This window comes from Sinohyriopsis cumingii, chromosome 19 (assembly GCF_028554795.1).
Source record: "Sinohyriopsis cumingii isolate HCF-2022 chromosome 19, ASM2855479v2, whole genome shotgun sequence".
In the NCBI taxonomy this organism is placed as follows: domain Eukaryota; kingdom Metazoa; phylum Mollusca; class Bivalvia; order Unionida; family Unionidae; genus Sinohyriopsis; species Sinohyriopsis cumingii.
The window spans coordinates 71,738,735-71,752,802 of record NC_142979.1 but is presented as its reverse complement, the minus strand read 5'-3'; the positions used below and the strand labels follow the sequence as shown (position 1 = coordinate 71,752,802).

General features: G+C 35.0%; 1 protein-coding gene across 1 annotated transcript in view; it reads left to right on the top strand.

Moving 5' to 3' along the window:
* The first annotated feature begins 56 nt into the window (after nt 1-56).
* LOC149775937 (unconventional myosin-XIX-like) overlaps nt 57-14,068 on the top strand; it is a 94,346-nt gene continuing 80,334 nt past the window's right edge. The window contains exons 1-5 of the mRNA XM_089942985.1: nt 57-113; nt 1,647-1,795; nt 6,584-6,683; nt 9,296-9,438; nt 10,725-10,835. Of these exons, the coding sequence (XP_089799111.1) occupies nt 1,682-1,795; nt 6,584-6,683; nt 9,296-9,438; nt 10,725-10,835 (468 nt within the window). The 5' untranslated portion in view covers nt 57-113; nt 1,647-1,681. The remainder of the gene's footprint in view (nt 114-1,646; nt 1,796-6,583; nt 6,684-9,295; nt 9,439-10,724; nt 10,836-14,068) is intronic.

Sequence of the window (14,068 nt, the reverse complement as noted above, 5' to 3'; positions counted from 1 at the left end):
TAAAGATTAAGAAACTATCCAATCAACGATAACTTTATGATTTTGGATTGGGGCGCTATATTTTAAAGATGGTAGAGTGTTTTGCTCGGTATTTTGGAAATATTCTGTGAAAGGTAACAAACTTACTACCAATATTAACTTTCTTGTATTTGTATATATCTAAACCGTTTACAGTCTGCAGTCATCATATGACTGTTTTATCATGGTTCATTATAGATTCTTCCTATGGCATGAAGACTATATCGTAGGGATAACAGGCCAAATTTAAAATTTCATCCTAAAAATATGGTATTTTTGAGACGGTCAAGGTATCAGAAATAAAAAATTAGCAAATAAAGTATACTCCTTTTCATGGTTTTTGCTCATTGTGAAACAGCTTATTTTGAGATCTGCAACAAGGTTAATTTGAAAGAAATAGTATTGAATGCTAATTTGAACATTTGGAAATAAGATGATATTTAGACATGAACATATATATGGATATTCTCCACAGGGTACATATGAGCACTATTACTGCATATGTTGGTTCATATATGAAAAATAAAACGTATAAGAATCACACAGAGTTCTCATGTGATTTAATTGCCATAATGTTGACATCTGGTGAAATTGTAAATATGGCATCTTTTATGATTTTCCATGATTTTATACCAAGAAAAGTTAAATTGTTTAATAAATTTGGTTGGAATCCCATGCAAATATTAATGTATTCTTAAATACTCCCCCACTCTAGGTCATGCACAGCAGACTTGCTCTGACATATGCTTTCAGATTTTCTGGATGGTTACAGAAAATATGTGTATAGAATGTGGCTTTTATACTTGCCTAAAACTGATTTTGATGATAGGGCTTTTTGTACTTGATGCTGTAGCTTTAAATATTTGAAAGAAAAAAACGTTTGTAAAATCCATTTTTAATTTCCCAAATGTTGCAAATTTCAGAACTTGTTAATATTACTTATGATTTTTGACAAAAGGCCTTGCTTTTAATATGCAGGATATGGCAGAATGGTGACAGCTGACTTTTAATAAGCAATATATGGCAAAATGGTGACAGCTGACTTGCTTGTAACATGTAAGATATGGCAGAATGGTGACAGATGACTTGCTTGTAATATGCAAGGTACAGCAGAATGTTACAGCTGACTTGTAATATGCAAGATATGGTAGCATGGTGACAGATGACATGCTTATAATATGTAGGATATGGCAGAAAGGTGACAGCTGACATGCCTGTAATATGCAAAATATCATAGAAAGGTGACAGCTGACTTGCTTGTAATATGCAGGATATGGCAGAATGTTGACAGCTGACTTGTAATATGGCAAGATATGGCAGAAAGGTGACACACAACTTGCTTGTAATATGCAGGATATGGCAGAAGGGTGACAGCTTACTTGCTTGTAATATGCAGAATATCACTGGTGAAAGTTATAAAGTTGTAAAAACGTTCAACTAAAGCAACTTTCTGGCCTAACTATGCTTTGCTAATATCTATATAAGCAGATATTTATTTGTCAATCCTAAGCATTGAGGGTAAACTAGAAGAATATGTACATGAACATTTGGAGTGGTGAAAGGGTGTTTTTTATGGGATATGAAAAATAAATAAAGCCGAATTATTAAGCAGATTTTCTGTGTTGTAGTGAGTAATGAGCAGAACCAAGGGAAACAACTCCACATGTTGACACCTGGTGACCCTGTTTGGATTCTGGATCAGGATCTGATGTGGAGGGATGTCATCATCATGTCCATACAGAATCATCACTGCATTGTCAAATCTCAAGATGGAATGGTTGAAATTTTTTTTTTTAAATGTTCTATTAACAAGTAAAACAAATCATATAATTTAAAGTCTAATTAAATAATCCAGGATATATGTTTTACATTTACAATTACATAGAGTTTCTATGTAATTATGTTTGTAAAATTTATTGTGAAGTAAACAACTAGATGTAAACTGTATGTACTTGAATCAAAGTAGTTGTGTCCCACTGCAGACAACATAGACCTTGATCTGCTGGAGTATAATGCGCTAGCAGATCAGTGCACATGTTGTTTGCTCTATTAGCCCATACTGTATAGACCCAGATGTTTTGCGGTAGCGGATCTGGGTCTACACAGTTTGCAGTTTGATCTGACTTAAATGCTAGTATGTACAGTGCCTTTATATTTAATGGCATATATCGTCACCATTTTTCAGCAAGACATGATTTTGAAGCAGTCTTATATTACCATGGCATCAGTAATTTTAAATCACATTAGTTGGTCACATTCTTTAGCATATCAATATTTTATTATTTAGCAGTGCAGATATGGAAGATTTAGGATTTTATTTGGAGTCCTTGACCTTCAGTAGTAAAACCTTTAATCATAGACCAGTAATAATAATAATATTAATTTCATATAAATTTTGATGATTTTTTAGTACAAGACCCATTTCTTGAGGCCTTATCTACAAACTAGAATGATACATTCAAACACCCATGCATGCACACACATATGTGAGTGTGTCAAAACTCTACACAGTTTTTAGGATGAGGAGACCTGGACTCGTAGAACTTAGGATTTCTCAACCTGTTTCTGAGAGTCCCTGGCATAAACTTGCAAGTGAATCACATGCTTTTAAAGTGATGGAAGCAAACCTGTAAAAGTACATAATCATTATTTTGTTACATAAATGGATTCTATTCGAAGCCTTATAAGATCTGGTTATCATAGTCATCAAGTACAGGATGCGCCCCCATTATTCTGAGTAATTTATTAACTGTTTCATTGTATGGATCTGCACTTTGTGCAGTCGTCATTTTGTCTCTCCAATTTCAAGAGTTTTCTACTTAATTTGAAAAGCTGGTTTTATCCTTGATAATCTTTAAATTTGTAAAATAGCTTGATTTTTATCAAAAAACATAAAAACTTATCTTAATGAGTACAAAATGCTTAAATTAAATAAATCACTTTAAATTATTCATTTATTGTTTATAAGTAGTAAATAAATAAATTATTTGGAATAAAATTTGGTTGACCACATGACACATTGATTGTTAATAAAGTAAAATATGCTGAAGTTTCAATTTCTGTTTGATAAATTATTCCTTGAAAATGATTGGAAGTTGTTGAAAGCTTGGAAAGAAATATCTCCTGGAATGTACAAACCATGGAAACCATGTTTGACAAAAGTCAGTCACATCTTAGACCAGATACTGCAGTATATACTAAATGTTATATATCAATTCAGTTTTGCGTCAAGGAGGTAGTAAAGGATACATTTCATTAAGACGTCATGGAATACTGGACAAGAAATAACAATATGTACTTAAAACTATTAACAGTCTAAAATTCACAAGCAGAATTTGTTTCAGGTTATGAGCTACATGTGTTCATGTTGATTAATTTCTGCATTGGGACATTTAGGTTGATAAAGTTTGTAATGTGATGTAAAATAAATCTGTTCCAAATGACTAAGAAATAACTCTCCTATGAATCTACAAAAATATACTTCACATTCTAATATCTTATTGGTTTGTATAGTGTTTGGGACTGAAGACAAAAAACATTTTGATTCAGCATTTAATGTTTAGTTTAAGACATTGGTGCCAAAAAGAAGAGCAGATTTTGGCATCAGAGGTGCTTTCTGGTGTATGTTAGGATCTGTGTTTACATATAATTCCTGGCTGACTGTTGTTGATTGAATGACTTTAGAGCAAGAATATCACATCGCTGCTGGTGCCTGATGATAGATCCAGATCCACGGGGGCTCAGTGGTTAGTGTGCTTGACTCATGTTCGAAAGGGTGTGGGTTTAAATCCTTCTGCCAGTGCAGCCTGGGACAACTAATGTGGTTTGTCCTTGGGCAAGACACTTTACTCAGATTGCCTCGGCACTAAATAACGTACTTGTGTTGCTGTGTCATAAAGCACCAAATTAAACCTGATGAATAGATTTTTCAGATGTTTGTGAAAGCTTTTCATCATTTTTACATATCTGTATGTCTTTATGTGTCATTTATTTGATCATTCGTGCATGCTATAAATATGATGGAGTTCGTTTATAATCTGTATTTGTTTTGTAGTTATTAGTCTTAACATTTATCTTCAGTCTCAGAAATTATTATTTGCCACATATCTTTTTGTTTGGTACATTATTCCAATACACTGTAGTGTATGATAAAGCTTGTCAAAAACTTTCATCTTAAGGACAAATGTAATAAATGAATGTTGTATGCATTTGTGATAAAATGGCAGTGTTTTACTTTTAGGGCTTTCATTCATATTTTTAAAGTATGTCTCAAAAATGTTTTAAAAAGTAAAGGAAAACTGACAAATTAGGAAACAGTACAACAAACACTTTGATCAGATATAATTTATTCAGAAAGATCAAAACAGCACTGCTTGACACAACAGAATGTACAGTGTATACACGCTGGCAGGTGCATGTAGTTGATAAACATTAGTAGCTAAGCATTTTTCTCATGTACACACTGTCTTGAAGAGCGGGTTGTGGATATCCATGTTTTGTTGGCATGTGTGCTTCAGTGAGGCCACTAATAAATACCATAAGTAGTGTAACTATACCTTGTACAGGTACAAATGCAGGTATATAATTTACACTTTTGGATGTGTTGGCTATGTTGGAGGGACTCGTATCCGTTTGCTATGTGTGTTGACTACAGTTGTGAGTACAATAAAATCCTTGGGCAGAGTTATAAAACCCACTATGTCAGCATTAAAATCCATGACATAGTCCAGCATTATAGAGTGAATGCCCACCAGATCTAGTGGACACCCAACTCTACTTAATCCATTGCCGCATGTCGACTTCTGCATGATTTAATGTTTAATCTGAAATCCATGATGTGTGTAATGCTGCAATATTCTGATCTTAACAAACATGAGCACCAAGTCCCCAATGATAACTATCAGTTTTTAGTATACAAATTGAATGCTGACTTGATTTATCACACTCATGTTACATGTCCATTCTCATGTCCCTTCTCAAATTAATTTAATTATGGGTTCTACTGTACACCTGTCAGCCTCATAGCTTTGTCGGGTCACACAAGGGTTGAAAGCTTTCAGAACCTCTTCTCACAGGCACCTGCCATTCCTACTGCAAAATCTTAAGAATCCCGATTTATGGACCTATCTCCCAATTACCTGATTTTTAAGGGGAAAAATCCCAATTTTTTTAACTCCCTGAAGGACAATAAAATGTATATTTTTGGTATAAAAAACATAATTTTCCGTTTCCCTGTTTCTGTTCCTGGTTTTTCTCTGTCTGGTATGTTTCTTAGTACTTTACCATATCAAACTTGATTTTTGGTTTCCATCTGCCAGTACAAAGAGATTGTATCACAGAGTGGTTCTCTTTATCCGACCCCATCAGCAAATCTCAGCATCATAATGGATAGGTTTCTCAGTAAGAAGCGAAAAAGAAGAAAAGGAAGTAACTCATGACTTTTCACCAGCCAAGAAAAAAATGGGATACAAAATATAGGAGTGATTTGGGGGAAGCAGTTTGCTTTCATTCGTCCATTGACTCACGGGGTCTATATGCATTCTGCCACTGATGATTGGCTCTTTCCACATTCATTTCTGCATCAAAATTGTAGATTTGGTAAAGCTGAAACTCTTGATGCAGATCATCAGTACTGATACCTTCCATTTGGTTGGAGAAAAAGGCCAGGTCCTTAAGCGAAACTACAGATTTTTTAAAACACATTTGCAATGCTTGCATGAATAAGTAAGTCATCCATTAGTGGGTTGCTCTCAGGAAAAAAAAGGATGGATCTGGCCAACTTGTTTCCAACCTTTAGGAGTGTAATGCTATCAATACTTTCAATACTGCACAGTAACAGCAATGCTGAGAAAGCATTCTCAACGGTCAGAAAAAAACAGAACCAGCCAAAGAGCCAGCCTGTCAGCATTAAGCCTGGAAGCTATTCTGGTTAGCAAATTTGGCACCCAAGGACAAATAAATGATGAACTTTGCAGAAATGCAAATCTGCAACATACAATGGACTGAAATAACAAAAGTAGACATCTTTATCATGATATATATGCCTTACTCTTGTACCTCCCAAATTTTTACACTACCTCTTGATTTTTAATGGTGATTTGGGGGCAAATTCCTGATTTTAAATCTTTTTCAATGTAAGCCAGTCTGCTGTCTTACATGTGATGAACATTCAAAACTATCTATAATGGACTCAAGGGAAACAAAGTTTCTTAATATTTAACTGTCTTTATATTGAGGTTGAAAATTAAAATTAAGTTTAGCAAAAGTGATTCATGAGCAGGTGTTTATTACATAAATATGCCTACACAATACAAGAAAATTCAACTCTGCTTGTATTTACACCTGATGGCCGAGGAAGGACAAGTCACTTGTCCTATTGGATGAGTGTAATTTTAATCAGCTTCAGTATTATGTACAGTATAAGATGAGCAAAATTGTAGGACATGTACAAGTTTAAGATCACTTGCCCTGCAGGACATCTTGCCAACTAATTTTTTTAAAACCCTGCTGCTGTAGCAGTTAGTTGATTTTATTGAATGTTTCCTGAAGTATCTTTTTTTCTCAGTGTCGTGAAGTTCCTGTTGAGAATGTCTTTCTACAACCTGAGTGCGATCTCACCACTGTGAACAAACTAACACGGCTGACTCCCCTCCATCAGGCCTCAGGTACACCATTATTCACATTGTCATGCTTTCCCACTATCTGAATATAATGATTTCAAGGAATACTATGACCATGGTCTGTCAAATCTGAAAATGAGATGTTAGCCCAGTGGGTAACCAGTAGCATTAACTTGGTCATTTCATGTGAATAAACTATATAAAATTATGAGATTATACTGTAGGAATCAGTGTCTTTGTGTGTGTGGAAGGATAGACCCTGGAACTGATGTTGCACATATAATGCCAAGTACAGTGTGATTATTTTCTTTTCAGGTGGGATTACACACAGCTTCTAAGTTATGATTAAAGGACCAGTCTCCAGTAAGGAGAGAGAGATAGATGACTTAGCCTTTTACGCTGAGAAAGTGTATATATGGTTTTAGAGCAGAGATCTCAAAAGTTCCTAAGTTGTGACTAAGTGGTCAAGGACAGATGCATGACCCATGGGCAGAACTAGTCTAAAATGAAAACTAATTGTCTACCTATGGAAGTATTCTGAGAAAAAACATACTTCTTAACAAATGTGCATTGATATTTGTCACAATCTGTAGAAATTTGGGAGAAACCTTTGACCTCTGCTACTCCCCCCATGTTGGGTGGAATGAACTCACTTGAAGAAAAACAAATTACTCACTCCCAAAACATTATGCAAAATATTTTAAGAGTTATGAGCAAAGACTCTTCAACAATGTGTTGACAACTATGTTGGTCATATATGCAGTAGTACCACTACTATCAGCAATATGCCTTGGATTTTTCTCTCAAAAAAAGGGCAATAAAAAATGATGGTAGTGCTAAAAGGTTATGGGAATGTGATCTGCCACATGCATTCAGGTGAGTGGGGAATTATCCATTACCAAAGATATTAAGATCATGAAACTACTTGACACTATCAGTTCTTTTTTTTCCTTGAATTAGATTACCCAATTATACTGCATTACAAGTATGTCCACTACCTAGCAAACTCAACCATCCCAGTGACCACTCCGGTGGCCTAGTGGTTAGAGCATCTGGTTCAGATGTAAGAGGTTGTGGGTTCGAAACCCAGCCGAGTCATACCAAAGACTTCTAAAAATGATACTAACAGCTGCCTTGCTAGGTGCTCAGTATCAAGAGGTTAGTGTTAGGACTGGTCAGCCTTGTGTCAGGATAATGTGACTGGGTGGGACATGATTATACTTGTCTGGCATGATGCCCTAGTGCTAGACATCGCAGTAAACTGCCATACTGCAGACAGTGTTTAATGACTAGTTTCACTACATTATACTGCTCATAAAACCATGACACATTTTATGTAACTTTGCACTTTGTATCTGTCAAGATGTCTCCCTCTCCCCACCCCCTCATTGGCTAAGAGAATGGATCAAGATTCTTGAACTACTGTACTACCACCCCTAGTCATATTCCAAGAGTGTCTTGAACAACATGGGACAATTTGCTTGACATGACACAGTTGAAAGAATCACATACATTTTATATACCATTAAACACTGTATATGCCAAAGTGTTCCTTCCCGTACCAATTGCACCACCTCTGAGAATGGAACAAGGTTCTTAAACTTTTGTGCTTATCTTCAGAACATCTCACATCATATTCCAAGGTTTCAAGTCTGTGTCTTGAACAGTTTAAGAAAAGTTTTTTGACATTAAACGTTTAAAAAAATTGCTCCACAGTTTACATACCATTACAGACAGTGTATGCCAAAGTGTTACTCTCCCCACCCATGGGACCGCTCCACTGGCCTAGTGGTTACAGCATCCATCTCGAATTCGGGAGGTTGCGGGTTCAAACTCTAGGCAAGTCATACCAAAGACTTATAAAAATGGTACTAATAGCTGCCTTGCTAGGTGCTCAGCAATAAGAGGTTAGTGACTCGGTGGGACATAATGTTACATGTCCATGGCATAATGCCTCGGTGCTAGACATCACTATAAACTGCCACACTGCAGAGATCGTAATGATATGACTGAAATTTTTTAAAAGTCACATTGAAAATCCAAATCACACATACATACACACTACCCACCCATGGCTCCACTCCCAAATAATGGATACAATTTTTTAACATCTACAGATCACTCCAAATTATATTCCAAGGCTACAAGTCTCTGTGTTGAACAGTGCAGCACAATTTGTATGACATTATACACAAATGCAAGTGTAAATGGGTGGTATCACACAATCCCAGCCTTTTCTTTGAAAATTACAGGAATAATGACAAATATAAAACCTTTGGGATATTATTTTCAGATTATACATGTGAACAGTGGTTTTTGAATTTTGATACTTCACAGAGGGCAAAACTAGGAGGTGGGGATGCTGATCCTGGGTCATAACTAAATAGCAGTTGAGATCTTTAAACTAAACCTACTGTTTGTGTGTGTGTGTGTGTGTGTATATATATATATATATATATATATATATATAAACTTTGCAAGAAAGGAAACATTTCATATTTATAGCCAACTATGGCCCCTGGGCTTATCCTTATCTCCCTATGGGCTCAGATGGGGCCTTATGTGAGAAAAAATAGGTGAGCATTCTAGTTAAAAATTGCTTGACATACTAACTGTTATTTGCTATAACTTTGTGTTCATTTTTTTTGTTGTTGCAGTGTTGTCCTGTTTGGAGCAGCGTTACATTGCTGGCCAATGCTACACAAGAGCAGGAAATAGCTTACTTGCTGTCAACCCATTTTGCGATTGCCAGCACTTGTACACTCTAGACAAAGTAGAGTCCTACCATCAACAAAATGAAGTGAGTTTATGAAAAGCCTAGTTGGACAGTATGGTTTCTTTGTAAGGATGTACACACACAAAATTGCATGAGTATTCTTTAAAAAACAAAACAACCCTATGCCAGCTAGCAGATTCTCATTGGGCATGTCGTTGCTATTTTTAGCATGGTATTTCCAAATAACATCACTAAATTTGAACTGATGAGCAAATTGCAAACCTGAATGTATGTAGGTAGTGGATGAGATCTCAGCATTGGTCACTGTATATCATCTCTCACCAAATCTGTCAGAATGTTTCTTGGAAAGTAATAACTTGATTTTAAAATTAGGCCAATGCAAATTATTGAGGACCTATGTTATGTCCCACAACACACATTAACATTGTGAACTTTGATTTTGATTAAGTCAAGTAAAGTTATACAAGTATTTATGTTAATGCATATTTTATAAAATGTTAGTGCAATGGGAAAATTCTACTTATGCAAGGTTGTTTGTGTAACTTATGCCAGATGTATGTTACTTACAGCTTTTGCTCTTTAGTGAAATGAGCCCCTGAATTTTATTAAATTATGAACTTTCAAACAAACAGTTCTTACAACAATTGGTGGAGAATATTTCAAGTGAGATTGCACATCCACCTTAAAGGCATACAAAGGCTATAGAATGTATTCTTAGTGGTGCACACAAGAACACTATATATCACTGCTAAAGATGCCAGCGGGTACTCGGGCACCTGCCCATTGATAATAACCCAGGTAATAAAATGAACAACTGGATACCCATTAAAAATAACTAGGCATTCCAAGTTCAGATTGAGACACAGAAATACAATTACAGTTTGAGGCTCTTGTCATGTGCACATTTATTCATCATTACAGGGCGGCGTATACTTGCTTGCAATTTACTTGTCATACTTGTACTGTATAAATAATACAAGGGAGGACACTTATCTTCTTTCTTGTATGACTTATTTAAGAATCAGTGCTGCTATTTAAAGCTAGACCATCCTAACTTCGTGCCTATCCATGGTTCGTGCACCATTTTTCTCATGACTTAAATGTGCTTGTTTTGAGATCCTGATGACATTAACTAGGTCAGTACCTTTCATTGACAGTGACAGTAAGTACTGATTAGGAAATATTTGTCATGTTGGACATATCAAAATCCACAGGGGATTTAGTCAGAAAACATTGGCAATACCATTTTGTTGTACTAGTCCTGCTAAACCTATATAATATTTTTGTGTTTTTTCCTTTTTTTGAAATATCTTTTGTGTTTTCAGATTAATTGTTTTTATTTTTACCAGGTTGAGCCTCATATTTATGAGGTTGGGGAGGAGGCATACAGGTGCCTGGTGGGTCAGCTGGGAAAGGTCAATCAGAGCATCATTGTCAGTGGGGAAAGCGGTGCAGGCAAGGTAGTGTGTATGTTTGTATGTCTGTCTGTGTAGTGTAGTGTTTGTGGGTTTCATATGTAGGTGTGGGCATGTCTGTAAAGAAAAATCAAATACAGATCATTATCAGCTGGGAATTATGGCACTGGCACAGCCTGGTCTTGTGTTTGTATGGTAATAGGAATGGCACTAGCAAGTTAGTATGTGTATATGTGTGTTAACTTGCATAAAGACAGTTGAAGAATCAATGCAGGGTTTAATGTTAATTTTTTAGATGACATACACAGTCAGGCAAGTTCTTACAGAACCTCTTTACACTGTCATGTTCATTATTTGCCCAAATCTGTTTTATGTCAAAAGAAAAAGGAAAGAAACATTAGCACAACTTACTTGTACATGATTTAATTATTATTAGTCATATTTAATGGAAATTTATCAAAACAAAAATATGGCAATAATACAGATGAAGTCATAAAAATTGTGTCTAATAAATCTAAATTTCAATATTGAAATAAATTGTGAATTCTGATCAGAAATTATTGTGAGAATAAAAGAAATTGATAATTTTGTGAAAAATAGACACAAACAAAAATATAGTAAAATAGTATTAAAGGATTAAATTAGAAAGTATTACAATATTTTAATGTAACACCATGAACAAAGCAGTTAATGAATCCAATAGAACAGCCAGTATTTATTACAATTAACACTCTTAATGCCATAAAACACATTTTGTACTTGTTTTATCATATTTCTAAGAGGGTCACATTGCCAGGTACATTGGGCCAATGAGTCACCAAAACAAATGTAAGCATAGCCTGCAGCTATTAGGAAAGCGAATATGACTGATGAGATTTTGGATGTAAACTGAGTGACAATAGTTTATGGCTTTTGAAATGCTCCATCAGCCCAGCCAAGTAGTACATTGCCCCTATTTGAAATGCTCCATCAGCCCAGCCAAGTAGTACATTACCCCAAGCATAATTTATTGCAGGCAGCCTTAGCATATATTGATATCAGTTGCGTAGGCAAGACAAACTTATTATTTGTTTTCACTTCCTGATTTCCACAAGTTATCATTGGATGATGATAACATGCTAACTTGTATTTCAACATTTAAAACATCAGTATGTAAACAACATTTTGTATTTTAAGAATTAAGTCAGTGAAATGGCTTATTAATGTATTTTTTGAAGATTTTAAGTGCTTGACCACTTTTCTTCATAAAATCAGTTTCAAACTGTAAGTGAATGTTTTATGGGAAACAACAGAAATATCTGTGAATGAGAAAGACCACATCTTTAGATTATTTCATTTCATAATCTTTTGTGCACATCAGTTAAGGAAAACATGCAATTCTATGAAAGCAAAATCTGAATATTATGTGATAGAAGATTTATCAAAAAAATAAATTATTTTAGGGTCTCTCACTTTCAGAAAGATAAAAAGGGAAATGAAAAAGCACATGTTCATTATTTTAATAATATCAGGATTAAATTTTAGCCACTTATAATAGCACACTCAATAGAAAATAGTTTTCAGCAAATGGAATGTTAAGTTTAAACGTTGTTCATGTACATTTACCAATTTTATTTTGCTCCTACAGCATCACTAAAAACAAAAAATAAACCACAGCAAGACATTCGTCAACAGTTAGCTTCAGACTCAAGAATGATCACTTTAGAATGATATGTAGTTTTCTCTGCAAGTAAAATAGCAGCTGCATTCACAGAAAGAAACATAGAGTAAACACCTGGCATTGCACTTTACAGTATATATATATATATAAACTTAAATATTAAACCATCATTAATTGAAACAAAGAAAAAAAGTCTACCTAGCAGCATAGATGTAAAAAAAATAATTAAAAATAAATATGTTAAGCAGGGATGGTCCTGGCTTTTAAAAAGCTGTCGCCAAAAAAATCGCCAACCTCAATATTTTGTCGCCAATTTTCAAAAAGTGTCGCCAGAACAAGTAGTGTACATTTTTCCAAGTGTTCATTTAATCTATTAATGTAACAGGCAATGAAAATTACAAAAGATGAGTTAGTTAATACTTTAATTGCAACAAGCATTAACAAAATGTTACAAAGTGTTACATGAAGGTCCGTCACGATTTTAGGGCTGCCCACTTGTTGAATGCAGTCTAATTTTTCACATCTGTACATGCTGATTCTCATTAAATTCTCGAGAGATGAGATGCAGAGTTTATTTCTGATGTCAGATTTTATGAAGTTCATCTTACTGAATCCACATTCACAGTCTACAGTGCTGACAGGTGACACCAGTAGTCTCTCAGCAGCTGCAGATGCCCAAGGGTACGTTGCCCTGGATCTCACTGCCAACTGAATCAAGTCCTTAACACCTCTATACACCTTACCATTCCTGAGAACTTGAACCCTAGCATAAGCCACAAAGCCAGCCAACACCTGACTAACCAATGCATTATCAACTTTAGTTGACATTTTAATAATAATAAAACCCTATGATCGTACATTGCAATGTAAGATAAGTGACATATAATGCGACCGTCGATTGCATGCATTCCGTAATTAAATGCCCCCGCCCTTTTATGGCTAGCTTCACAAAGCTTGTAATTGCTTTTTAAATCCCAAGAATGATCACTGAAAGCTGTATAAATTTTCTCGACAAGCAAAATAGGATCTCCATTCCCATGAATGAAACTTACACAAATCAACACTTGGCAATATTGGACCGTATATATAAGCATAAATTCACACCCAATTTAGGGATTCTTTCACTCCTGTATTTTGAGAAATAAATAATTATTTTTGTATTTATACACAGTAGTTGGTACTTCAAAGGTTATCAGTTTTCTATGACGGTTCAGCAAAACTATTGTATTGGTATATGTGAAAAAAACCAAAAAGAACAGAAGGATTAGCCATTCAGTTAATTGTATCTGTTCTATTCGCGTCTTCAGAAGTCAGTCAGTTGTAGGTATAGTTTGGTAGCATGATGGACTGTATCACAGCATACAGTACTCAGCCCAGATGTCAGCATAAGCAGATTATGATGTAACAATGCACTGTAAAGATGGGGTTGTCAATACGAACAAAGGATCGTTTGTTTAACAGATAGATTCCAATGCATTGCTTAGTCAAGTTTGTCACTTCCTTTCGTTCTCCCTTTTAATGTATCCAGTCCAAATCTATGATTGTATGTACAAATTAAATAACCAAAAAGTCTGTCGCCAAAAAGATCACCAGATGGGATATTTTTGTCGCCAGTAAG